Source organism: Mycteria americana, chromosome 2 (genome assembly GCF_035582795.1).
Source record: "Mycteria americana isolate JAX WOST 10 ecotype Jacksonville Zoo and Gardens chromosome 2, USCA_MyAme_1.0, whole genome shotgun sequence".
In the NCBI taxonomy this organism is placed as follows: Eukaryota; Metazoa; Chordata; class Aves; order Ciconiiformes; family Ciconiidae; genus Mycteria; species Mycteria americana.
Genome location: NC_134366.1, coordinates 59,309,751 through 59,337,532, shown reverse-complemented (window position 1 = coordinate 59,337,532; position 27,782 = coordinate 59,309,751). Strand labels below are relative to the sequence as shown.

Here is a 27,782-nt window from a genome sequence, read left to right as displayed (position 1 = left end):
AGGGCCCAGTGATAGGACAAAAGGCAATGGGCACAAACTGAAATATGTGAGGTTCTGTCTGGACATCTGGAAACACTTTTTCACTGTGAGGGTGACCAAGCAATGTCACAGGTTGCCCAGAAGGGTTGTGGAGTCTCCATCTCTGGAGATACTCAAAAGCCATCTGGACACGATCCTGGGCAACTGGCTCTAGGTGAGGGGGTGGGGATTTGGAGCAGATGACCTCCAGAAGACTCTTCCAACCTCAACACTTCTATGATTCTGTGATATATAGTACCACTAGCTGCTTCTGATTGAGGAGTCCAAGACAGATGTGAAGTCCTTGCGTGTTCTACTCTGCATTTACAAAGGCTTTTTTGAAAGAAAGCACCTTAGCAGGATGCTTAGATTGCACCTGGCCCTTCTGTGTAATGTTCACATGACCTTAAAGAGGAAGTAGTATTTTCTTTTTAATGGATACGCATTCATAATGAGAAACATAAAAGGAGAAGTGGGGTGTTCTGTATAGCCTTGTGGTGGCATCTTATTATCTCTGATCTTTTATATGGATGGAGCAGTTCACGGAGTAAGCACATTGTATGAGGAATTTAAATTGCTTGAATTTTGTACCGTTAGAAACAAAGTGAGCCTCCTATTTCATAGAAATTGCGCCATCAGGAAACCATCAGGGATAGCCATCTTTCAATTGTAATATTCTGTCACCTGTGGGAAGGGGTGCATCAGTGACTTCACGTGCATCTTAGGAAATGGCTGCAGTTCTTACTCAGTTAAAAACAATTTGGAAAAAAAAATGTTTGCCTTGCAGCTACTGCCTTTATGTTCATTTCACATATTGTGACTCCTGTGATGCAGAAAGCCTTCTGATCCATCCTGGGCTGAAAGAACACAGGATGTGGGATCACTGTTGTTAGGCTTTTGATTTGTGATGTTTGTTGTGCTGGGGCTTTAGGTTTTGTTTAACTGTTTTTCAGGACAAAAAGATTAAAAAAAAATACAATCTGTGGTGTTAATTTACCTTTACTTAGAATGTTGATGTTTCTTTCTCCCTGCATATACACATATCAACTTTCAGTTAACAGATATGAAAGGCAAAGATCTGAACCCTTGTTCCAAGTTGTCTGCTAAGTGTGATTTTTTTTTTTTTTTTTTTTTTTGATATATGTCAAAGGGGGTGCTGAACCATAGAGGTTTGTTTTTTTTTTCCTTCCCCAACCATTTGCTGTATTGCTGTTGCACTGGGAACACACTTGGCTCTAGCAGATGAAAAATGAGTTATAAAAGAACATTTTCATGTTGGTCCTAGCACAAGTCTTCACCGGAGGATGTAACAGTGTTATGAAAGAGATAGCAGGAGGAAGTAGTGGATGTAAAGTCTGTAGACAGGTGACTGGTAAATTCCAAATGGAGAAGTATCAAGGGAAATTAGTGGGGAAAAACAAGCAAACAAACAAAACCCAAAAACCCTACTCAGTGCAGGATCCTACAGAAGGTGAAGGTAAAATTTATTTACAAAGTCTCTAGTAAGCTGATTCTCATTCACATGTACCTATTTTGCAATAGATTTCATTCATTCACACTCTGACAGTCAAGCACGAAGATGTGTGTGCCAAATTGGTCACATTTTGGCACACAAATTGCATCCCCTCTGTATGTGGGACACAGAGGACAAGGGATGCTCACTACTGAGACAACACTATGTCTCCTGGATTCTTCATGATTGACAATGACAAACGAGGTTTTGCATTGATGTTTCATGACATTTAAGAGTCAATAGCTGTTACAGACTGGTCCTTTGCTTCAGGATCTCAGTTCAGCCTGTGTAAATTGTAGGCCAAGCTGTTAACTATTCTGTTTTCCTTGTTAGTTCGAAATGTGTCACTGTTTTCCCAGTAGACTAACAGGAAAAGGAAAGGCTCATGTGGCATGCTGCAACCTTGTTGCTACTATCTTGTTGTTAGGATGCACCTTTTTTTCTTTTTTTTTTTTGATAAGTCATCTGTGTTGTGGTCTTATCAGAGTGCAGGCTGTCTTGATATAAACAACACATTCCTCAAGTTTACCACTGGGAATGATGTCCTGGGAGTAGTTACTTGGGAACGTCCTTTGTTATTGACACAGGCCATTCTATTAATCCTTGTTTTACTATTTCTTCTTGTGTGTTAATATACGTGCATTTCCTTTCATATTGCGCTCATACAAGTCTTGGTATGTCTGTTACAATTATGTTACTGTACCAAAATTCTTATTTATTTTTATTTTAATTTGGGTATTGAGGCAAATTTCATCCTGATCATGCCACCCCTTTGAAACAGAGGAGCAGAAGCTGTGGTCCTTCTTTTTCCAAATAGTGATTAAACTTACCATTACAAATTCTAAGAATAGCAGTCTGTCCTGAGAATGAATTTGGTAAAGGAAAAGGCAGTCAACTAGAGTTTCTGAGACTTCTCTCTGCATGTGAGAACTCAGAGTATATGGACATTTAGAGAAAACTGATTTTCTTTAAAATAGTGGTGATGAAATACAAGGAAAGTAAATACGTGTTAAGTTTAATTAACTTTATACTGAATATTGCCCCTGTCTTGCATTTAGAGTATTTCCATGTTTACAGTACAAACAGCTTTTCTCACTAGTAGCATCCTGTGGCTTTTAGCAATAGTGTTATATAAGTAAACACAGAGCAAAGTTTAGTCCTTTGATTATATGATAAGCTTTCTTGCATCATCTATAGCAGCTTCTTCTGGTGTTAGGGACAATAAAAGATACTTTGGCAAGTATCATGCCCTAGCTTTTTCCTTGCTGGCTTATATGGGGAAGAGTCACAGATGGGATCTTCATTTTCTTATTAAGTTTGTTAAGAACACAAGAATAAGTGTGCTAATAGTTAAGAAAATGCCTTTAGTAAGAAGCATCATACATTCTTTCGGAGGGAGAATGATCTAGTAATAACTTAAAGAAGTGTAAGAAACTTCCCCACATGTATTCTGTCCTACAGTCAGCCTTTATTAGTATGCTCCTGCAGTTGTTATGACCTGTGGGAGTTTTAAAATGAAAATGAAATGGGGAGCCTGTGTATTTATAAGAGTTAGGTGAGACACATGTACTGCCCACTACTATAAATGCTTCGTAGTTCAAAATGGTGGTTAGTGGAAGACTTTGTTCCATCAAGCAGTCTGACAGTTTGTCTTCAAGTAGTGGCTGGGTTCTTGCTTGTGAACACTGCATGACAGGAAACACTACACCATATAAAAGCTTATTCCTACTGATTTGTGCCAGAATTTTTCTTCAAGGTACAAGCCCCCATGTTTCCCTTCACTTACTTGTGAATCACTGTTTTGTTTGGTAAGACTTAAAATAGCACAGGATTCCTAGTGCCTGTGCCCCAGGTGAAGCTAACAGGTTATGCGCTCTTACAGAAGTGTGTGTCTTTGTTTTCCCCGAATTGTCAGAGTAATTTCCAGTGGCCAGACAATCCTTTGGTTCTGTTGTACGACTGTGTGTACAACCTGTTCAATTTATGAGTAACCCTGAGGAACAGAAAGAATAAATTCTCAGCTGGGCACCAGGCTGGGAGTTTTCACTTTGCTGCTTTTGATGTCTCAGCTTATACATTTTTATTGCATTTTCATTTTATCTAGCTGGGCTGCTAACACAATTATTGATCACAGGGTGTATTTTTTTTTAATTAGCTCTACTGTGAATACAGGTTTCCTGGTTATAAGGTGCTAGCAGGCCGATGTGGACAAGAAAACTGTATTAGGAAGCAATACTTCTTCCTAAGTATTGTCTTAATTTCTGTTTTTCGATATAGAAAAATAACCACTTCTGCAAATAGTACTCTGAGACTGCAAGGCAAAAGTCCCTAAGGGTCATTCAGCAATGCTATTTTGAGAAATGAATGCTCCAGTGGTCATTTTCTTTCAGATAGTGACAGAACTCACACCTCCACACCACCTTTCCCCTCAGGGCCTTATGTGAAAGTAACGCTGCAGAAGTAACAGTGTTGTATTGTATGTATCACGTGTTGGGTGTGTTTGGAGGGAGAAAAGCGGAAGTTTACAACCTGAGATTCTCATTAAGTAGTTATGTACGTGGACAAATTCCCTCAAAACAGCTTTTTTGTAAATGGTGTAGAGGATGTGTGGCTTCCATGGTGTACAAGTTATAGCATTCATTCCCGATCTAGCTGAATCCAAGTATCCTGTTCATCTTGGTACAGATTCAAGCACCTTTTCCAAGTCTCTGATTTTTTTAATGTTCAGCATTAAAAGATATTTGACGTACGTTGTCCTATGGAAGAGCTATGTGTTACTTCAGAGACCTGTTTGTTAGGTCTCATTAATGACCATTTATTTGGGCTGAGGATGGCTAGAGGGGGAATGAGGTTTTTGATGAAAGGTAAGTTTCCCAGAGCATTTATGTCACTGCAATGAAGCCCATGCCACTTTTGTCTCTAAAATCCACCCTAACAGGGTGGCGCACATAAGAAAGATACCCAAATTTTAACATCTTTGTTCATCTTAGCTCCATTTCCACTACTACGCAAAAATGTTGTGTGTTTCCCCTTCTCCTTTAGTGCCCTTTCTCTTTTGATTTTAAAATGTAAACTTAAGGATCAGAGAGACTGCTCCCAGACCAAGCACACAGGTTAGCATGCTCCTATATTGTTCTGTGAAATAACTTTCTCTTTCTGTTTGCGTAGTAAATTGTCTTTGTCTCAATGACAGCAAAACTAAGATTTTTAAGTGCTTCCACTCAGTGGAAGCAATGTAGAGGAAAGTCTTTGCTCAATGCGATTTCGTAGACTGCTAATTTGCTAACATTGAAAATAACTTTCAGTCCTTCTAGTTCATTACTTCTCTCATGAACCCCAGAGTTTAGAATAAATTTGTCTCTTGAAGCAACGAATTCTAGCTGTATTGGTTTGCTTTTTCTATATTGGTGGAGCCAGGCTTTTATGCCTGGATGTTGACATAATGGATTTTGAACATGGCTGTTCCCTATGACTTCTTCATATCTTTGGTGCTTAGAACTTGATTATTAATCAGAAGTATCTCATATTGAAAGTCTCTTCCAAAAGTTTTTGACATAACTTGCACTATTTTGTTCTTGGCTATATGATTATTGTCATTGTATGTAATGGCAAGAAGCAAACATTTTTTGGTATCCTTTTGCTGGAAGCAAGTAGATATTTACATAGTCTCCGTCATTAGCAAAGATTTAAATGTCAATAGTGTGTACAAATATCTGTATTAAGAATACTTGATTTCTGATGTGGTTTTTTGTTTCTTTTCTTTCTTCCAATAGAAAGCCATTTCATCTCCAACTGTATCACGCCTTACAGATACGTCAAAATTCACAGGTTCTCACAAAGAGAGGTTTGATCCCAGTGGGAAAGGAAAAGGCAAAGCTGGCCGAGAAGATCTGGTGGATGCTTCAGGATATGTATCTGGCTATAAGCATGCAGGCACATACGATCATAAAGTACAAGGAAGCAAGTAAGGCTGAGGGTTTACAACACAGAGGGAGAAAGAGAGGGGGAAAGAGAATATATTTGTAAGAATGATGTAGATGAATCCCACGTGTTTTGGTTATTGTGAATGCTAAGACTATGTTGTCAAGAAGTTGTTTTCAGGAACTGGAACTGATTTCAACATCTGCTGAGCTACTTGCAGCACAACGCCACTTCATTACATTCCTCGTGTATATTGGCAAAACTAAATATATTGGTACAAAAATTACATCATTTTGTTGAGCTTTAGACAAAAAAAAAAAAAAGTCAAGAGCAGTTATACCACACTTTTGTCAATTCAAGCAAAAGATCTCAAACATTCCTAAATATCCAGTTGCCCTGAGGATGTCGAAGAGAACCTCTTGAAAAGAGGGTCTTTCATAGCAGTCTTTCTGAAGAATATCCCATTATTTATGCAGTTTAATTTGACTACTGTTTTGGGGCTTTTTTAAAATGTCTTATACGGGATCTAGCACTTTCCTTAAAACATTCAACAATATACTATTGGGGAGTAAGTGGTTGTAATATAAAAGGTGCTAGCCTGTAAATGTCATACACCACTCATGAAAAACTGAAAAAAATCTATTTCTAGGACAATATAGGTTCTAAAGTATTTTATGCCAACAGAAAGAGGTAGAAAATACCAGCCCTTACTTTCCTCCTGTCTATACTTTGTGCTTGTTACTGTGTGTACTGTAGCATGTTTCTGACTGGCTGGATTTGGATGGAGCTATTGTACTAACCTGAGAGGTGAGGAGCAAGACATTACTAAGAAAGTCTATTAAAGCTTTTTGCAGCCTGTTTTCAAGTTTGCACTGCCTCACATTTGAAATGAAGGGGGCATTAAGCTCTAAAATATTGATTATGACTAAACACTGCCAGTCAGGTTGCTATTAAGTGAATGTTGTTATGCACATACATTGGCACATATTCCCTTTAAGCTATAACACATGTAAGGAAAGCTTACCGCCCCTTGGAAAAAGGACATTTACAATTAATATCCATGTAATTATGTGCAATTTGCCCACAAAAATATACTATTATAACTGGGCTACATTTTATGTTAGATTTGTTTGAAGCCAAGCTATTTGATTCTCTGTTCACTTTTGCTGCCTAACTTGGGAGTAATAGTATTGATGGGAATGGCTTTCCACTGCTATAAAACAAGAACCAATTCTGCAGGCTTAAGGTACAGGCAGCTGAGTGTGACATGCCTGGGGCCCAGAATGCCAAAACAGCTTAACAGGAATAAAAATAACTCATTTCTTATGTTGGTTAAAAAGGAGAGAAAAGGCTGGCCCAATTTTCCGCAAGAGCTGAACAAATACCCTAATGTATTACTCTGCTTCTCTAAAATCATAAAAGATAAGATTTTCAGTATTCAAAACCAGCTGCTAGCAGTTCTGCTTTGCTTTCTTTCAAAAAAAGCTCATGCGCTGATTTTCATGTTCTACTCTGAATAAAGGTTAATAAATTTATTGCTCTCCCCCCACCCATATCAGCATCCCACTCAGAGTACATAAAATTTAGTGAGCAGTGTGTGCTGTCATGTGCCATGCAGGTTAACAGTCTGTATTTGGCCAATGCCCGGAAACAGAGCACTGATTTTCAGCCCTTAAACTGTTCATGTTTTGTTTTTCTGACATTGAATGGTAGCCTTTCTTGTAACTTTGCCTCTAATGACTCTCTGAGCCCATACATCAGCCTGAAACCAGAACAACAATAGCAAACAAAGGCAAAGACTTCTTGTGGACTTGGAGACAACAATAGCAAACAAAGGCAAAGACTCCTTGTGGACTTGGAGATTTTTTTGTTTGTTTATAATTTATTTTGGGTTTTGTTTTGAAGAGGGAGGGAAGTTTGCCAAAACTCAGCACATCTTCTTGTAAAGATTTAAATGGCTCTTCCCATGGTTGGCTCTGGTTACCTGGGAAGATTTTTGATGTATGTAAGGATGCTCAGGATGAGAAGCATCCAGCTTTGTGAAGCCTTTCCAAGAGTTATCCATTGTTTTTGAAGAAAAATTTCCATGGAATGAAGGATTATCCACTCCTATGTTGCACTGGTGACCTGTCACACTCTGAGGCAGAAAATAGCATACTGTGATACCAACAACGGCTAAATTATTCCAGCATGGTAGTGAACTGTCTAAATGTAGAGAACCTTCTTCTATGTCACTGGTGCCTGTGCACCTGAAGAAGGCTCCAGGATAGTCCTGGATTTTATGAATAAAAAGGCTAAGCCTCTAACCCTTGATAAATGCTTCAACTAAGTTACAGGCAAAACCAGTGTCCCTGTTCTTCCCATTGACTTTAAGACTTGACTCATAACTCACTGGTAACTGAAAAGATCTGGACCCAGCCAGAATGAAGGGTGAAGCCCAGTCTACTGTAGAGCCCTTTCAGCACACTGTTGATCTGGCTGTTTGTTGCCAGCTAGCTGCCTTGTCTGGCACATCAAGTGATACTTAACCTGAGGTGCACAAATGACAGGCTTTCTCAAGTACCCAGATACTGAGTGTCAGTAATGCCAGACTTGCTACACAGGAGGAGTGATTGGTTAGGAAGGTTTTAAGGTATAATTAGGTTTTAAGTTGCTAGTTCACAATATGAGAGAGATCAGCACACTCGTGAGATAGAAGGCATGCAAAGGAATTGAGAATGCGGACAGATCCAAGCTGACACTGACTAGAAATTGAGCTACTCTGTTTGCTTAGAAGAGGCTGATGGAACTAGCTGGGGTTCTGCCAGAGTTTACTTTGCATTACTTGTACGTTATAAAATCCCTGCCATAAACCAAAGCACTTTGTATGGACCTGATGCAAAGTTCTTTGAAATACTTTCAATGGCGTAGTAAGCTTTGTATCAGAACCTGAGAAGATGCTTCAGATAGCACTCTTTTATTTTGAGGAACACACTTATTTGTTTCTTCTTTGTTTCTACAGTTGGATAGTTTTAAAACTCAAACAGATGCATGAAAAGAAGTCATTCTGATATGACAGTGACAAAGGGAATTTGTGGCTGGGAAGATAGTACTTTGGAAAGATTTTTTCCTTTTACTACACTTGCAGTGGAAGATAAGGGCTATGAATAAAAGCACCATATGCAGCTGTGTATTAGGGGTTCAGCCACCTACTTAAGCTTTTACTTTTCCACTAATATCTGTAGGAAATTAAAAGCCTAAATACTAGCTTGAATGTTAGCAATAATTTCCAGGCCTGCTTGGGAATGGGGCAGAGTACATTTTCTTGTTCATCTGCCATTCCCTCAACTCTCAGGACAGCAAGTACAGCTGGCACCTCAGAGATGAGGGGAAGGGATAGCTCAGGAGGTGCAGGAGGTGACCCTTTTTCAACCCTTGAAGTGTTGTAGAGCATATGCTCTTCCTGTGCACCATACTCCAGACTAAATGTCATGTCTGAAGTAAGGACATAGGTACCTAATTAAGGTTTACACTCATCTCCTTTTTTTGGGCTTCTCAACTCATTCCATCTAACTTTCCAGTCTGATTTTCAGCATCTTATACTATGCAGCACTCTTCTATGGGACATCTTCTATAAACCCCTGTTGTTTCTAATTATCTTTGATTTCATTACTGCTGAACATGCTACCAAAAATAATGTGATCAGAAAGTTCAGGTAGCTTTTAGCAATAACTGCCATAAAGAACAAACTCAAATTACACTGTTCATTTAAAATTAAACCCTTAAATACTATGGCAGTACACAATCTTACCTGTGTCTCCACTGAGGCTTAACCTGACCATCAAAGCCTTTGCAAGATTGAGGACAAGAAATAAAAATCCTCACTGAGGCAAAAGAATAGTCCTTACAAATAATTTTCTAAATATAACCTCATTTTTAAATAAAATATGCAGAAGTCAAATGGGTTCTCTTTATTAGTACTTGCTTACTAATTCCCTCTAGTTACTCCATGTGCTTTAGTTACTTGTTGAGAGTTTTGCAACAATCTTATCAATATGGAAATATCAGAAACAAAAATTATTTCCTGCTTTTTGTGGCTATCAAAGCTATCATAATAGTGTTACTGAGAAGCAGACATTAAAAAACATACATTGTTTCAACAGTCCTATGTGAACAGTTGTCATTAATTGTAATCAAATATTTGGAATCCCAAAGGAAATGTTGAACACTGGACAGTGGCCAGGATCTAGCCACTTTTTTTTTTTTTAAAACCTACAATATTTCTTCTCTTTTTGACTTTAGGGAAGGGAAAGGGAGATTTCAAAACTACTCGCATGTCACAACTTGTGTTTTTCATCAGCATAGAGATTGTCCTTCAAAGATATTTTGGATTGAAGTATGATATTTTCCATGTATTTTACTGACCTTATCTAAATTAAAAATTCCTCTGATGACTTTTTGGCATTATAGAAAGCTTTGTTCATGAATTACCATTTCAGTCACCCATATTTTCCCTCTATTGACTCAATATTTTTTTATGGTAGCTGGAATTAGGCAGAACTAAAAGGCAAATGACTGCTATGGGTTTGGCTTGCAAGTGATAGGTATCCCAGCCATGTGTAACCACCTGTAGAGAAAATCCTTGTGTATCTTTCTCCAAAACAAAAACTTTAAAGTTGTAATTGATAGCTTTTTTCCTTAAGGCTCATCATGGTTATAAAATAAATTTTAATTCTTTGTGCCTCTGCATGTATGATATTCAGAACATAACCCTGCCTTTCAGTGATGCATGTATTCTGGGGGCATGTGCCTGTCATCCTTGAATGAGAATTCTCTGTTTGCACTGGCCAAGAAACAAACCTTTTACCTTCATGATAGAGCAAATGTAATGTGTTGCACTAGTACGTGTCCTCTTAACTGACTGTTAGCCTTGCGTGTGCCAAAATAACTACACTTTTGTGTAAATTGTTTGTAGTGTGAATATTATCTTCTTGGCTCGTCTATTAGTTGGTAATAAGTAATACAGAAGACTTGTACAGGTTTGTGTGTGTGTACATATACTCTTTGGATCTAGCTAAGTAATTAAACCATATATATATGTCGATCCAAACCTTAAATCTTATGAGGGCCAAACTCTAGTCCTGCAGCCAATGCTGTTCAGCTTGGCCAGTTGGTGACACTGCCATTCTCCCTCCATAGGTAGGTAAAGATCTAAGGAGGCTTTTATGTTTTTACATGTCTACCCTGTTCCTATTTCTGGGGGAAATCACTCTTCAGTGATCCTAACATAGACTTGGTGTGAGAAGAGTTTCTCCGTAGTGAGGAAGTAGGAGAGAGTCAGGGTGAAAGCAAGATTTCCTCTGGGTGCCCTCAAAAGACCATTTAAAATTATGCCCTGCATGGGCCCTATATTTTCCTTTGCCCCAACTTTGTGAAGCGAGTTGACACTCACTATGTATACACACAGTTGTTCATCATCAGTTAGTAAGTACAAAGTCATGCTATATTGAGGTGGGAACAGGAAACAGGACTGTCATACAATGCCTATGGACTTGAGTCTTGAATAGACCTTTATAAAATTAAGTACGTGAAGCATAATGACAGATCTCAAATTGTGTGAAATTCTCACAGTCTGGAGTGCCTCAACTTGATACATGCATACCTCCTGTATTTGGAGTGTTTGCCCATAAAATAGCATTTAGACATTCAGTTACTCATTTTGTGCACCCAAGTGCCCATTTGGCTTGCCTAATATAAGCTGGAAATGATGGACTGGGATGTTCTTTTTAAGTCTTCAGAATCCTAAAATTAGTGAGAGACCTTTAGTTGCATTCATGCTTACTCATTAAACTCAAAAACAGTGCTTTGAAACGTGTCCCAGCTAAGAATGGTGCTTTGGGAAGCTAAAGAATATTGCAGATAGAACCTTCACATCTTAATTGTCTAAGTAATTTGTTTTTGCAGGGAGAAATAACTGTAATACATTTGGTATCTTTTCATGTTTTTCAGTATATTACCTTGACTATATTGCTTCAAAATCCGTATGGAGAAGGTGGATTTCAAACCCAGTTTAAGATATAACTCTTTACTTTGTTGTCAGAAAATGTTTGAATTGGCTTGTTTCATTCAAACTAATTGATCATCCACTCTAGGTAGACTTTGGCAAGAGTAAGCCTGATAATAAATAAAAGGGAAAAAAACCCCAGCCTATTTGCTGGGTATTCTTGGCAAACATTTGCAATACTGGTAGTCTGAAATGATTTTTTAAAAATAAATTCTCTTTCATAATCATGCACACACACATGTGCATGCACACATGCACTACTTTGGGGCATACATATACATGAGTGGCAAGACTACAGAAAAGGCTTTTTGTTTTGTTTTGTTTTAATACCTTACATTTGGAAATTGACATTAAAATGCCCAACGGACTAACCTGATGGGGAAAAATGTTAAGCACCTACCGTATTCCATTGCAGGTAAACAGCCAATGAATTAATTTTAAAATATAGTTATACGGCATCTCTTTTTGTGAGTTACTGTAAAGGTTATGGCACTGTATGAAGTGAGTTTTGTTGTAAGCATTTGTAAAGGTCTTAAAGGTAACACTCATGATAATTTGCCCTTACCTTCAGTTATCTTTATGCAAGATTTTTCTATTACTTCGCACGTTTTTCAGAAGAGATCACAAACGTGAATAAAGTAACATCCAAGTTAATTAAAAATGTAGCCCTAAAATACACTCATACTTCATCCATCTTTACATTTTGATCAGGAGCTATATTATGGGTGACCAACAAAATAAGAAAAAAGATGGCAATCTGTATCCCCACAATGGTGAATTATTTTAAGCTCCAGTTTACATCAGATGAGTTTCTGTATGCTTGCATTTGCTCAAGTGCTATTTTTAAACAAAGTAATTAAATAATGTGAAATAATGCAGCCTGGGCTCTGTTAAATAGGGTAATATTAATGCAACTGAAATGCTGTATGTCTGTAATATTCATGCTAAATATACACTAGCTCTTTACAAAGGCTTTCTGTAAGGTCAGTTAACCTACAAACTCTGATGTTCTGTATAAAGTCCTGTTGGCAAACTACTTTTGTTAGCACTGTAGTGTATGAAAGGCCAAGCTCATAGACAAAACCAAGTTATAGGATGCAACAAAAGTGTGTTTGTGTTTTATCTTTGTGCTGGGTTCAGAATATATCAGCTTTGGCAAACTATTGCAGCAGGGAAAATGTTTTGTATAATGCTTATAATACAAAGTAATTTGTCTTTACATTCTGTAAAGCAGAGAAATGGTTAATGTTAGAGAAGTATATTGAAGTTTATTCTTAGCAAGGTTTTATGTTTCACAGATTTAAATATTGCAGGAGAAATATATATTTATACAGAAGTATAATTTTTGAATGTTGAGGTTGGTTTTCTTCAGTCATGAACCATTTATTTATCCACATCATGCTTTATTCCTTTGCTAGCTTGTTTATCTGTCCATGCTGTTCCAGCATCCATTTCTAATTTGGTTTAGATGTTTTGATTCTTTATTTGCACAAATCTGGATGTGCATGCTCTCAGGACCTGATGATAAAGTGTAGAGGCAAAACTGTTTTGTCTTTGATTACCTAGAGCACTAATAAAAATTTAATCGTTAAATAGTTGTGATATGGAGATAGGTCTTGACATAGTCTTCCTTGGAGCACTGTACAGCATGATAAAAATCTTCAGTGAATCTTACTATTTCTTGTTCTTATTTTCATTTGTCTTTCATCTTGGTCCAGAAAACCAGGAAGCTGCTGTGTGCTAATAATTACCTGCAATATTTATAATTGCAGGCATTGCAAACATTAACATTCAGCTGTACTAGCCTACTGTGTTCACTGTGAAATTTTCAACACGGTAAAAATTTTACATGATCACTTAACCTTACAAGTTTACTTTTTTTCTCACTAATTTAACGCGGAACCTTTTTTTTTCATTATTACAAATGAACAGCTTGAGCATAGCATTTCTTAATCTTAACTGTAATAGATAACATAAAGCAAAGATTTTTAACCACTTGATGAAGGGGGCCTGGAACCATCCAGTGCAAAGCACGCTGGGCAAAATCTTATCCCCACTGCAGTCAGTGCCAAAATTCTAACTGGTGTTAGCAAAAATGGAACCACCATTACCAAGGGGTTAATATGCTTAGTAATCGTGACAAGAGGTTATGGGGGAGCACAACAGCAATTCTCTATTTCCATATCTTTGTTTCTGTTAATTTAAAAATACTACTATTCAATCTTTAAAATAAGTAAAAGAAACTTGAAGGGGGATCATATACTACTAGTTTGTACTAGGTTTTTTCAGGAAAAGGAAACAAATATATATATATATGCAATATATTTTTACACTGTTTATTAATGCTAGAAAGTATTAAATGTATCACTTTATCAGTGTGAATGTTAAAGTAATGATAATGTTATGGATGTTTTAAACCTTTTAAAGTTGTCTTGTTAAATTCTAAACCCACATTAACAATGGAAAAGCTACTTTGTGTACAACATTATTGTTGATGTTTTAGGGAAAAAGTTCAAGTACAGCAGTTGTTTGATTAGCACTGTAAAAGCTTGGCTTGAAAAGTTGTAGTGAAATCCATATTGTAAACACCATTTTTTAAAGCATAGCTTCTCATAAAGTACGTTACTGCTGTTGACTGACTGTATAAAATTGTATCTTTAGTTGGTAAAGTGATCAATAAATGTGTTACTACATCAGTTCCTGGATTTGTTGAAGTAAATGGTATTTGCCAATAAACTTGGTTACCAACGGTTATTTTACAGTTTAGATGTTAAGCAAATTGCTAATGAATGTATAAATTACATCAAAATACTCTCTGAACAACCAGCTCTCTGCTTCTGAGCAGAATATATTTATTCTTTACCATTTATTTTCCTAGTTTTAATAATGAGTAAAGCTGACCATTAACATTTTGAGAACCCTAGTATGATCTTTGAATGGCCATTATGATAGTGATCCACCAAATGACATCTGTCAGGGATTAAACAATTTCTTCTTAACTAGCTACTTAATATGGATTGGTCCTCAGTCTCATAAGCCTGAGTTACTTCTCTCACTTTCTTTGAGCGGTGTTGAAAATGTTTTACTTGCAAGGAAAGTCATAGCTACATGGAACATTGTTTTAAGGACATTACATTCAAAAGCAAATATGGACCTTTTATTCATAAATAACAATATTCTTCATCTTCCCAGTAGCAATAATACCATGATTTTTCAAGAAACAGAAGACTGAAGTTATTTAATTAAACTCAGAACATCATAATAACATAATGAATAACGTGACAATAACCCAGGCACAGTGCTGCTCTAGAAATGTAGAGGTACTAGATTAGCAACTACAAGGAAACATAACTAAACAGCTTACAGCTATACTTTCTCTTCTCCAGTTGTTCTCGAACTAGAAGTGGTGTTCTCTGTGCTCACACACTAGACAACCCTCTTTAGAAATGCCTTTTAAGTGAAATCTAATACAGCTGTGTCCTGAGATAGCTTTTCTTCCTGAATAGAGACCATATACTGTTTGTAGTATGACTGCCAGATAAAGCTCCATTTATCTCTGAGCATGTATGGTTACTGAAACTAAAAAACCTAATGAAGCAGAACCTTTAGGGATTACTAAAGGAAAAATCAAGATTTTTTTTTCCATTCAAAAAGCCCATAAGGAAGGGGAGATAGTACCCTTCTGCCCTATGAGAATATAAAACACTAATATCTGTATTTTCAAAAGAGTTGAGGATTTTTTATTATTTTCCTGTGGAGCCTTTAGAAATGCCCACTCAACCCTACATGCCACTTACGCATCATGACTTTAAAATAAAAAAATAAAAAAACATCTGCCAGAATGTGTTCTCTTTACTCCAGGAATACAATTATTTGGACTAGCTTTTCTCTATGTGCAGCTACTGTTGCAATAACTACACACAGATTGTACCTGTAGAGATAGTCCTAATGAGATGGGACTGACAGAGCACCACCTAACCCTCGCTGGCTTTCTGTTCCAAGCTTTCAGAACTGACCACTCACATCAGCATCAGTTAGGTCTCCTGCTCTCATGTCCATATGCCAAATGCAGGTTAATCTCTCCCGGTTCGACTGGCTGTTCTACCACAGCCAGGACTGCATGGAGAAAGGCGGGGGGAAAAAAAGGCAAAAAAAAAAAGCTACCTCTGCCAAATCTGAGTCTTCAGGGGACTCATAAAACCTGGTCTTCTAGTTAGCCTTTTTTCATTTCCTCAGCTTCCTATTTAACTCACTGCACTGCTACACTAATAATGTAAACTAACTCAGGCTCATTGAAATTTACTGCTCTGGTTCACATTCCAACCAGAAGTTCATTCCAGGTCTACATCGCTTTATTTCCAAAACTCTGAACTCAAGAGATTACACAACCATCCATGGGTCACTTAAGGGCTCAAGGGCTGCAGGGGTTTTCAGGAATAAATGCAGGAATATAAGGAGTGTCAGGGATAGTAGGAAAGAATAGCCAACTGGGGCTGCTGGAATGAATCATACAGATCTTGCTTCCAGCTAGCACAAGAGTGTCTTCCCTCTTCGAGGCAGGTAAACTAGTCAACTGGAGCATCAGTTTTACACCCTCACTGAAATAACAAAAAACTGTTACCATCTGTTATATCATTACTGTGGCAACAAGACCATTTTTTCTGTAACAATCCCTGATAGTAGATGATACTATAGAAAATAAAATATAGGTTTTGATCCCATTTTTATTTGAGTTCTGTGACCACTGTAATACCAAGAGAATTTTGCCCGCGGAACAGAAATTGACTAGCATGGAATGTTTTCTCCAAGTCAGCCAGCTGAATAGCTTTTGTACCTGGGATCATCTAATTAAGTGCTTTTATAGTAGTGGATAAGACTACACTCTTCATCCAAGGCAGTTTTGTTTGTAGCCAAGAAAGAATTCCAGTTGAGGAACTGAGGGTCTAACTGAGGGTCATGCAGAAAAATAAGAATTTGCTATTACTGCAATTATGAAATGACAACAACAACAACAACAAAAAAGGCAGGGCCGGGAATTCTACACACAGTGTGATGGAACATGAATAAACTCCGGATATCTAGACTGACATTTATTTTTAAACAGAAGACCATTTGATGCCAATATATATTTGACCAATGAATCCCTTATTAAGAAAATGCCATGTATTCAACCTGAAAGCTAATTTAGCAAAGTAGTGCCGTTAGTAGAGCTTGTGGGTCTTTTGAACTCATTCATTCAAAAATACATACTGTATATTATGCTGATGTATTTGTTTGGGATCATTTGAAAGCAGCTTAGTGGTTGTAGTATTTCTATAGTTCCACACAGAGCTGTTAGTGAAATTTCATGCATTACCCTTATCTTTTATTATTCTGATTTTTTTAAACAAAAGATAAACAAATAAACCATCTACTTGACATTTAAATACAATCTCTCAATTTAAAAATGAACTGTTAAACTTAAGATACTACAGCTGTTTTTAAACAAGCAGGATTTAGAAAATAATTCAGCATCAAATCTGGTTGAACTGCTCCTTTTACTGTTGCATCAATAATTTAGCTAAGCTTCTGAAGTTCGCTGGCTCGAGATGGATTCATGCCCTTAACCATCCCTCTACTCCTGAAGACAAATTGGATCAGGTTTTTTTCTGCTGATAATAGGGTTGGGCAGGTAGGGGAAATGAAGCAACTTCAGCAAAGGCATTCTTTATTATCTGAAGTAAACTGTGCACTATGCCTTTTAATTGTCTATTTTACTCATCCTGTTAATCTTGTTTCCTTCTGTCTCTGCTTTATTTTACTCAGACTAAGAAAGCTGAGGGAGGGGGGAAAAAAAAAAGAGAAGAGCACTTGAAAATTAGTGTTCTGGTCAACATTTTACAAATACTTCGATTTTACCAACATTTTTTCTTGCCCATTTTTTGTCTATTGTGAAATGGCCTCAACCTGGATTTGAAACATACATAATATTAATACAGAATATTCGCTTCAGTCACCACTGAAATGGATTACCTATTGGACAGCACTTGAATACTGAAAACAACCAAGTGCAGGCAGGATTGTTCTGGTAGCTGTAATTGACAGTTATTTAAGTTAGTATTTGAAGATAGAGCTGTTAGCCGCAATGACAGTAAACTGGCAGGATGCCAGTTTATTGTAAACTGAGAAAGAAAATTGTTCTTTTTCATTCACCATTTAGAACGGCTAAAGCAGCAGGGTCAGTACTGCCAGGAAAAAGAAGGGCAGTTTCCAAGGTTTCAAATTAAGTAGTGATCACGTTTCATACTGTCTATGGCTGTAGCCAGTCATTGTCCAGCAACTCTATCATTTGTCCTGTGATTAAAAAGCTCGTCCCCACAAACATGAAGGAGCAGAGGCACGATGGCAGCTGGGGGAACCCAAATAACTCAGTCAGAGAGAAGGGGGCCCTGTCACAGCCCTTCCTGGGGCTGTCACAGAAGAGCCATCAGCCTCACTGTCCAGGTGTGAAACACATTGAGATGAGTCAATGGCTCTCCAGAGCACCTTACAGACCAAGGCAGGTTACTACCTATGCAGGCATGAGCAATTAGGGATTGTACAACATTATGGGAGGATATATATGGAAGGAACCAAAGGCAGGGATGTAGGTGGTCTGGGGAGGAACAAGTACAGGAAAAGAGAGGGATAAGGGGCTGGTGGCTGGTCTGAACATTTTTTCGGCGATGCCCTGGACCTCATAAGTGCTAGCTGGCCTGTCTTATTGAATGTCATTTCTAACTATTTTCTTGGATGAGGGGATTCTCTGTTCTGTGTACATATGTGCATATGGAGGTCTAATTGCCAGCAACTGGAGTCAGACCATGGGTCACAATAGTCAATGGTACCTGTGATGCCAGTGACTGAGTCAATGAGACTCTATGTGCCAGCAACTAGAGTGGGGACCATAGGTAATAGGAATCCACGTGCCTGTGGTGCCAGCAACGGGATCAAGTGAGGGAATGTATACCACCATGTGACTGCTAGCAAATACCAAGCTGAACCTAGCCAGCAAGTAGGTGAAGGGGCTTTAGCATCAGTTACCAAAGCAGCCATAAGACATAGCCAGATATGTGTATGTCTCTGAGACAACTGGAAGAGCATACTGGAGGGACCAGGCAGTCCAGGCCAACTACTTGGGAGACCACAAGGTCTGAAGGTATGTGTCACTATGCAGGAGGCAACTGGAGATGATAGAATCCAGGGGTCAGTTACTGAGCTGGCTGTACATCTAAGCCCAGTTACTCAAGGGATCCACAGTGTGTGCTGGTATGCACAAGGGTGGGGGAGGAACTGTACCAGCAGCTGAAGTATAGCTGTGGTCTTCACAGGCTTGCATGTCCAGGTGCCAGCAGCAGGGGAAAAGATGGATCCAGGTGCTAGCTGTTGGATAGACTGTCTGGAGGGAACCACACTGAATATATGCATGTTTCCTACTAACAGTCCTTCACTCTGATCAGCCAGAGACAGGCTGTTGGTACTGGTTTTGGTTTTGTTGGTGGTGCTGGCTTTGTTTTTGTAAGTGCTGAGTGTTTCTGGCTGTGTTGATCAACACTACCCTCATGAAACAAGTTTGCCTTCTTTTCAATGTTACTAACATCTGTTGTTGCCCATATTGTTATGAAAAAGTTGATTCATTGTGTTTCTTAACTGATAACAGCTCCAGTTAAATTGCTCAACTTGAGTCTTGTGGCATGTACATGTCTGCTGATTCTTGGTAGAAATTAAAGTTCTGTAAATTAAAAAAAATCGGGCAATCAATTTTGTTCATTTCCCCAGCTAAAGTAAATGATTTGTTTTAAGGTTTCCTTTCAGTAGTATTTTGCTGGTTTTATTCTATTTTACTACTACTAATTTGAACTTTTACCTCAAAGCAAACTTTTTAAAGGAACATTTCTTATAAAGTACTTAGTGGCAAAAATTCTTGCAGTCATACATTGATATCTATCCAATGAGAGTAGGTTCCACATGTTGAAGTCACTGGACCAGATGCAGTATAAAATATAAAAAAAAAAAATATAACAATTATAAATATATATTATATTTACATTTAAATATAATATCTTCAACTATAATTATATGTATAATATATCTATATATATATAAAATAGTAAAAACTGGTATAAAATGTTTCCCATTATTTGAAATTCTGGCTCTGCTCCAAGGCACTGTCAGCAGCATGAATTGATATTCTGTGTTAATTCTGAGATTCTGTTTTAGCTAATTGCCATGAGACAGACATCCTGAAGGTTGTAATCTTCTTTTACTAAAGTATATCTTGTCTGCCTTAAAGCAGCACCACAGCATTTTGTCCCATGTACAATCTATGCTCTTTATTGCCTTCTCATTATCTCATCAACCTCATAAACAGTACTTGACGGTGGCTTTCATGCTGAGCTGTGTCTCATTCTGCTCTTCTCAGTTTCTTGCCTATCTTCTCTTGGACCATAGCTTGATCTCATTTAAACATTACTGAGATAATTTTAGAACAAGTGGTGTTTCTAATTCTTTTTAGAACTAATATGAGATGATTGTCTTTTAAAATTTCATTTTAGCCCAACTTTTTACTCCTCTGCAGATCCACTAGAAGGCAGGCCATACAACAACTCTTATTTTAATTACTGAATAAGTAGCTATTTTTCCCAGATATTTTACACAAACTAGAAAGCCATAAATTATAAATGAACAGAAAAGCAGACAAGCTCCTAAAACAAACAGGCCCAAGCTCATCTCTTTCAAAACACAGCTATGTTAACATGATCCCAAACAAAAGAGTTCACCTTAAGCCTGCCTCGCAAATGAGATGCAGCCAACAGTACATCCACTTCTCCCTGCCCTCCTCGTGTCCCTCTTCCCACTAAACTGGCTTAAACTATCACCACTTTTATAAATTGCTAGTTCATCAGACAAATTTCCTGGTTCATGAAAAAGAACTTGAGTCTTAATCATAGATGCAAAGGTATATTGTCAGTTTGCTTGGATTCATGTACACCTTGCTACACCTAAAAGGTGGCAACTTACTACAGCAAAATAAAAAAAAAAAAAAAAAAAAACAAAAAAACCCCAGCATTTAACAGATTATTTTGTTCAAACGCTCAGTGAAAAATTCTGTACTAGAAGAAAATGTTTATGTTACATATGTATTTTATTAGCAACATAATGTGAAAGCTTATTTGCACTCATAAATAAAAAAAAAACCACCCAAGCAAATGGAACCAAAATGAAACAAAAACAACACCTCGCACCACCCCACCACCACCACCCAAAACCCCACATGGTGGTGTTACCACCATAACTTCCTAGCTGGGAAAACTTCAATCCCAAAAGGATATTTATTACGATATTAACTTTTCATCTGGTCTGGACAAAAACAGCAGCATACATGTAGTTCCCAATCCAATCTATAGGTAATTTGTTGCCTTCAACATTGTAGATTACTACAACATTATTCAGGAACATAAGAACCAAAAAGTAAGCCAAAGCTAAATTGACTAGTAGCACAAAGAACGATGTTATCTTGCATCACCTGATCCATTTATGGTCTGTAGGCCTGGAGAACTAATAGATTAGATTTAGTCCTCAAAAGAGTCCTCCTTTATTATACTTATGATCTAGATCTGGTCCTAGAAGATAAATACTTCCTCTGGTATTTCTACATTTAGATTTGGAATGTTAAGAGCTTCTGTTTTCATGTGACAGCTTGAACTCTTTTGTGCTGCTAAAGTAGGTCATATGCTTTTGCTCCTTTTTCTTCTTTAACCACCACTTGTCTACCTTCTAGGAAGGCAGCCTAAAAACTTGCCTTTGATGGCCACTGCCTCTGCAATTGCATTTGCCATCAGTTTCATGCACACTCAGATCTTTTTATTAAAAATACAGTAGTTTCACAAATCTCCTTTGGCATTGGCTTGAGTATTACAGAGCTTAATATATTTCAGATTTAATTTGCTGACACCATTGCATCCAAATCTCATGAAATGAAGCTCTACATATAGTTAATCTAGTTATGATTGCATCAACCTGAAGGGTATACAAAGAATTTTTAGTTCCTGTAGAAAATCTAGACCTCTTTCTCCCTCCTTAATGGAGGCATGAAGGGGAACGGCACATGTTAGAAGAGAAGCATTTGGTTTCAGACACGCATCTGAAAAGTAATCTTTTTCTCATTACAGTATTTGGAACAAGAGTTTCATCTTGGAAGTCATAATCCAGAGCCTTCAGGATAGGCTAATAAAGGAGTAAATGTACAACAGTTTTTGACATTTTGAAGAGTTCTTCCTTCTACTATTGCATGAAGGAAATTGTTCTGTCTTTTCAGAAAGGTCAGCCATTGTCATCCTGGATGTCTATGTTTCCTCCTTCACTTTCCTTTTGTTCTTAGTTCATGGGGCAATCAGAAGTAGGGAGTCTTTAAGGGCCTCTTCACTCTTTTACAACTAGAAGGAAAATGCGAAGTAAAATTCACAGGCAGGCCTGGATCCTTATTTAGGACCAGGTTTCACAGATAATTTTAAACTGTTATTTACCTTAGAAATTGGGATGAGATCTAAAGGGTGTTTTTCCACTACTTGCATAATGAATTGTACAAAGAAGTTCAGGGAGCTATCCCAGTTATTGCCAAGAATCTTTGTAATGCAGGTACTATCCCCTCTGTTGGATTTCATGGGCAGCAGCAGAATTACTGTTTTTTTAGAGAAGTATTAAGTACTGGACATACTAAACTGTGCAGCCTCTTTTCTGGCACAGCAGAGATTGTTAGGCCATATGGATTAGTGACACAGCTGCCTGCAGAATCTGTTGCTATTTGTCTTGCTCCTCCCTACAAAGGGAGTATTGAAGAAACAGCAAAGGAGATTGAACTTTGGACATAAATTAGCCTCAGATCTGCAGGGTACTTATGAGAACGCTACGCCCTTCTAAATGCTACATGAGCATCACAGATCTCAGTAGGTACCTATCAAAGCCCGTAGCCATCTTACACCACCCTTGCCATTAGAAGTTGAACAAATTGTTGATGCTGACTACAAGCCTTTACAGTGAAGATAAGCCTGGAATTCCTTCTGGTTTCACAAGTGGCTAGAGAAGAGTATGAGCCCGGGGTAACAGCCTTTAAGAGGAGAGATAGAAAGTGATGTTGGTGATGTCAGATAATAAGTAGTATCTTGCAGTATTGAATACTGCACAGATGCAGAAGAACTGTATGGCTAGAACCACAGTTTTGAGAGGCAGATTCCTGTAGCATTTCGAGAAGCTAAGTTACTGACAGAAACTGAGAGGCAAGAATTGGCCTGGCTTAAAGTAGATTCTGTGTAATTACCATCAGTGAGAGAGAAGGTTAGATGCATTCTCTGGAGCTTTGCTAAAGCCTCATCCAAAGCTATTACAACGTAAAGCTGTGATCTTTATTGACTTCAATGGGCCATTCATTCAATTATGACATTTTTGCTCCTGGTGAGACTACGGCGGATGTCAAAAGCTAAATGCTATATTCCTATTATGCTTTACTCCTGGATTGGTAAATATATATATACTTACAGAAAGTTGAGATTAGTTTGAATGGAATAAATAAGGGGTAGGAGGACAACCACCAAAACAAAAATAGGCAAAGTAGTGAAAACTTCAGAGAAAAGGGAAGCAGAGAAAGCTGGTCACAGTGAAGTTAGAGAAGGCACACAAGAAGCAGCCTGAGGACTATGCATTTGATAGAGAGACCATCTGTACATGCCTGAAGTTAACCTTTTGACAGAATAAAGTGAGACGTGTCAATAAGAACTTACGAACTTGTCACAAAGTGTCTGTTACTGGTTTGAATCATCATGAAGTTGCTGAAAGGCTAGAAAGCCTTAAGAGACTTAAGAGCTTGTCTATAACATACAAAACACACTGGTTTTTCTGAAAAGACAGAACTCCTGCAACACAAGACTTGGCTAATTTGCAACTACTGCTGAATGCATCAGTGAAAAAGGAAATGTGTAAACAAGTACAGAGTTAAGGGGTTTGGTTTTTTTTAAATCACAAGGACAGATGTGCTGGCACCTGGGAGAATGGTATTCACTTTATCAACTGAGCTGCTCAATCCTGTGAGAGCTGTTACAAAATGTCGGTGGAAGCTTTCCATACACACACTACCAGGTTATCACTACCTTTTATGTAGGTAATCAGAGTACTTAAAGGATTTTACTTTGATTAAACCAGCTTTCTTTTCAAATCTGAAAAACTGACTTTATACTTGTTTGAATATTTTGGAGTACATCCATACTCCTTCCCAACTTCAACAAGCCAGTCAGCAGCATCAGACACCTCCTGTCCACATGTTGCTTGGCAGCCCACCTGCTCGGCCTGGCCTGGCCTCCAACCCTGCTGCAGGACCCAGCCTCCACCCTCAGTGGCAGCCCCAATATCCTCATCTGCTACTTCTAAACAAAAATATGGGGGAGGGCAGCAGGTGGAGGAGAGGTTTACGCACATGCACAGGTTTCCTCTACTGCAGCATGTATTTCTACTGAGCAGTACAATAGTGTCCCCTTTAACCACTGCTTTCAAAATAAATGCCTACGTCTGGACCATTCACACCTCAATGAGGACATAAATTTTGTGTTGTTGACAGGCATACACAGCACCTGATTAGCTATACTGTTGCAGCACACAGCCCAGTTTCAGTTGGCCTGTTGACCGTCACCAGATGGATAAAAAAGGAGAATGTATTTCCAGCAGAAATATAAAACACAGCAAGAATTTGCGCTTGTTTGTTTGTTTTGTAAAACACTCGATCTACAATCTCCTTGCCAGAAGTCTTTGTTAGGAAAACCCTCCAAGCACCACTTCACATGAGTTAAGAAGTACCTACCTTCCATGGAAAAATCCCATTTCTTTAGGTTTGATTTATCCCAGAACTACAGGAACTACACTTGGCCTTAAAATACTGACTTTACACAGGTTTAAATCTAGAAACAATGCTACGTTAAACAAGGTTGTTGTCTCCTCTGATTGTTATGGCTTATTATATTCCAGCCTTCTGGCCTAAGGCTGAGGCCATGAAGCGGAACAGGAAGTTTCTGCCTCCCTGTCCCCTCTTCTTGTCCGACCTACCCAAGCAGAGGACAGTTTCACCATGGGCAAACCGACAGCAGAACACCTGCAGAGACAGGTGCTGAATAAGATCCCAACTAGCCAAGAAAAGCCCTGCAATGAACTCATTGACCCAAGTTGTGGCAGGGTTGTAAGAAAGTTATGGAGGAAGCAAGCTTTCTGTTTCAAAGCTGAAACTCGGAAAAATCTGACTGATGAATCACCTGTTGGAGATCCTTATTTTTAAAACCTCTGAAAAGGTGCCAAGTGCATCTCTGGGTCTCCAGCCACAGTTCCAAAACGCAAACAGTCTGCTGCCCCCTTCTAACAGCTGGCATGCCTAAATGCCTGCCCCAGCGTCCAGTGCCAGCAGACTATTCTTCCCCAGAATCCCACCCATGCTTCCTTGTATGTTATCACCTATTTAATGAATAAAGCAGAGAAAAATGTTGGTAGCACTGATAGCACATCTTTCTGAATGCTGATTGTGCATTCTTGTACTTTTTAAAGTTAACAGCTTCCCCTTTGCTAAAAATCTGTCCTCTTCCTCCCCAAAGCCGTTTTGCCCCACTCTCTTACTTCAATATTTCCAAATTCTCCTATGAAATCCCTGCTTGTCTCTAAACATTCTGCCACCTACCTACTTACTGAGAGACAGAATAAATTGGTTTTCGCAACATTAGGCACATTTTTAGCCAGAGCAAACAAGTACGCCTTTTGTCCCCTAGTCATCCTAACACTGCAGGGGTCTTGTCAGCAAGGTGAATACACACTGAGAGAGGCAGAGCAACACACAGCTTCATAGTACTGAATAGAGCTGGAAGAGAAAGCAAGTCACCACCGTGTCACAATACTGGACAAACTTAAATTTTTCAAACAGTCAAACATGACTGCTGAGAAGAAAAAATATGCTTCTTATTTTTCTGTTTCATTTATGCTTCGTACTTAAAGTGTACCTGTGACTGCCATGTTTTTAGAGGCTCCTCAAGTTTATCACAGTGTTGAAGCCATTCCTTCAAGCTAATATTTTCATTTGTTACCTGTTGATGATTTTACAGTTCTAAAAAAAATATATTATCTCCTACAATATTCAAACATCCATTTTCTGGATGAATCCTAAAGGAATTCTTGGAATTTCATGCCAAAAGATTCCATAACATTTTTCTTGATCATAACCAAGTATTTTGTAATTTTCCACCAACTATGTAACTGTACAGCTACAAAGTATTTTAGTTACATTCCAATACAGTCAAACATATTCTTATCTTCAGTCTTCTGGCAGTATTCATTGTCAATCAAATTCACTTTCTATTTTAAAGCTGTTTACTAATTGCAGCTATGTTGTTAGAATGGACAGCTGCCATTTACTGAAAATCTTGTCATTAATGAAGTGATGCATCTGAAAACTATTTTGCTTAGTTCGTAAAATGCTTCAAGGCCCTATGGACTGAAATCTATATAATTTCTTTTAATCAATCAGTTTCATAAACTGTCTTCTGATTTGGAGGCACAGGCTTGACTAGAACGATACACACACCATATATCACATACACAAAGAGTACTATATCACATCACATTTGCATCTAGGTGTGAGGATGCTAACTTATTGCACACCTTTGTTTTCCAAAAAAGTCAAAGTCTTGTCTAAGGGGGAGGCTAGATTATATGACATTACAGTTTATATTTCTTCAACTTCTTCTCCAAAAGTTCAGTCTTTTCAAAGGTAAAAAGTAGTTAGATTTTTGAAAAATACTTGATATTCCACTAGTGTTTTTTCTAAACATTTAAGACCATTAACCACACTCCAAAAGCCTGAGTCTTCCGGAAGGAAAAAGTGTCATCAGAATTTCCATTCAGACAGTTTATTAGTCGGACTCCGCTGAAGTCTTCCACCATGTGAAAACAATTGTAACACTATTTCATAGGAAAAAACAAATTGATGTATCCTATTCTTTAATTTGAAAGCCAACTAGAGTAAAAGTATCCAAAGTACAACACTTACTAGTTTTGTTGGAAAATACTGATACAAGACAGCAAATTCACATTTTTTTCTATATCCAAAATTAAGAGATTAAAAAATGAGTGTGATTCTCATCACTGATGTTTATAATGACATTAGGAGCAGTGTACACAACTGCTTAAGACATCTTTCAAGTCACAAGTTTATATTTGAGTTAGCAAACAGTGTCTAGTTAAATATTAAGTGGTATTTCCAAGTCCTTTAATTTACTTTATAACAACATTTGTTCAATTTTTTAAAATTTTTGTATCCATGACAAAAGGATAAACCAGATTTTTCTGAGAACAACACAAGAATGAAAGCAGATTGACTAGATACTAAACAGACTCCTTGAGTTTACACAAGAGTTCCCCTCATACACATTTATTAGCAAGTTTATCTCTTGTTTCCAACATATGATAAGGTGTATTAGACATTAACATTATAGAATAATGCCTCAACAATTGGTATGCTTTTTCTGTGATCCTAGCTTGACTCCAGAATATAGACAGGGATGAAACTATCATGGCAAGATGTACTGTTTTGGCAGAGATTCCAGGCTTTCCCCATTCTGATGACCCAATGACACTTACGAGAAAAACAGGTAAGTGGATCCATGCAGTCAGGTAAACTAAACTTATTGCCTGTTTTACCAGTTACCTAGATCACCAGGCTAAAAAAGCACAGTATGATACACAGCTTAGTTTTGAACACAATTTATTCCTAAATTTACAGTCAGCAGACTTGTGTTTTATCATTCTATTACCCTCATTGGTCCTAAGCAAATCTAAATTAGTTATGTACAAAACTTCACTAAATAAGCAAGCATCAGCTAAAAGCTATCTTATTCAAATATGCTTACTTGGGCGAGAGGTCACAGTCAGCAGTTAAATACTATCAACTTTTAACTGCTGTCTACACTTAAAATGGGAATGAAAGTATCACAATCTGGCCACCGTATATGAATTACATCTACCATAAAATGTTGTTTGAGATTTGCTTCAGATAATACTACTGAAGAAGCATCTTTAAAACTCACTTTTAAGCTGTAAATATCTGGGGTTTCTTCCATATTTAAAAGACTGGTGTTCTCTTCCAGAAATTGATCCAGCTGCTATTTCAAAGCAGTCTGAGGATATTTAAAAACAAATTAAGGAAAAAAATTAAAGTTAGTGAGTGTTTTCAACTGAGTTCAGCATCAC

General features: G+C 37.8%; 1 protein-coding gene across 1 annotated transcript in view; it reads left to right on the top strand.

Annotated features, from left to right (window-relative positions):
- TPPP (tubulin polymerization promoting protein) overlaps window positions 1–27,184 on the top strand; it is an 87,101-nt gene extending 59,917 nt beyond the window's left edge. The window contains exons 4-5 of the mRNA XM_075493595.1: window positions 5,305–5,495; window positions 27,071–27,184. Of these exons, the coding sequence (XP_075349710.1) occupies window positions 5,305–5,495; window positions 27,071–27,098 (219 nt within the window). The 3' untranslated portion in view covers window positions 27,099–27,184. The remainder of the gene's footprint in view (window positions 1–5,304; window positions 5,496–27,070) is intronic.
- The last annotated feature ends 598 nt before the right edge of the window (window positions 27,185–27,782 follow it).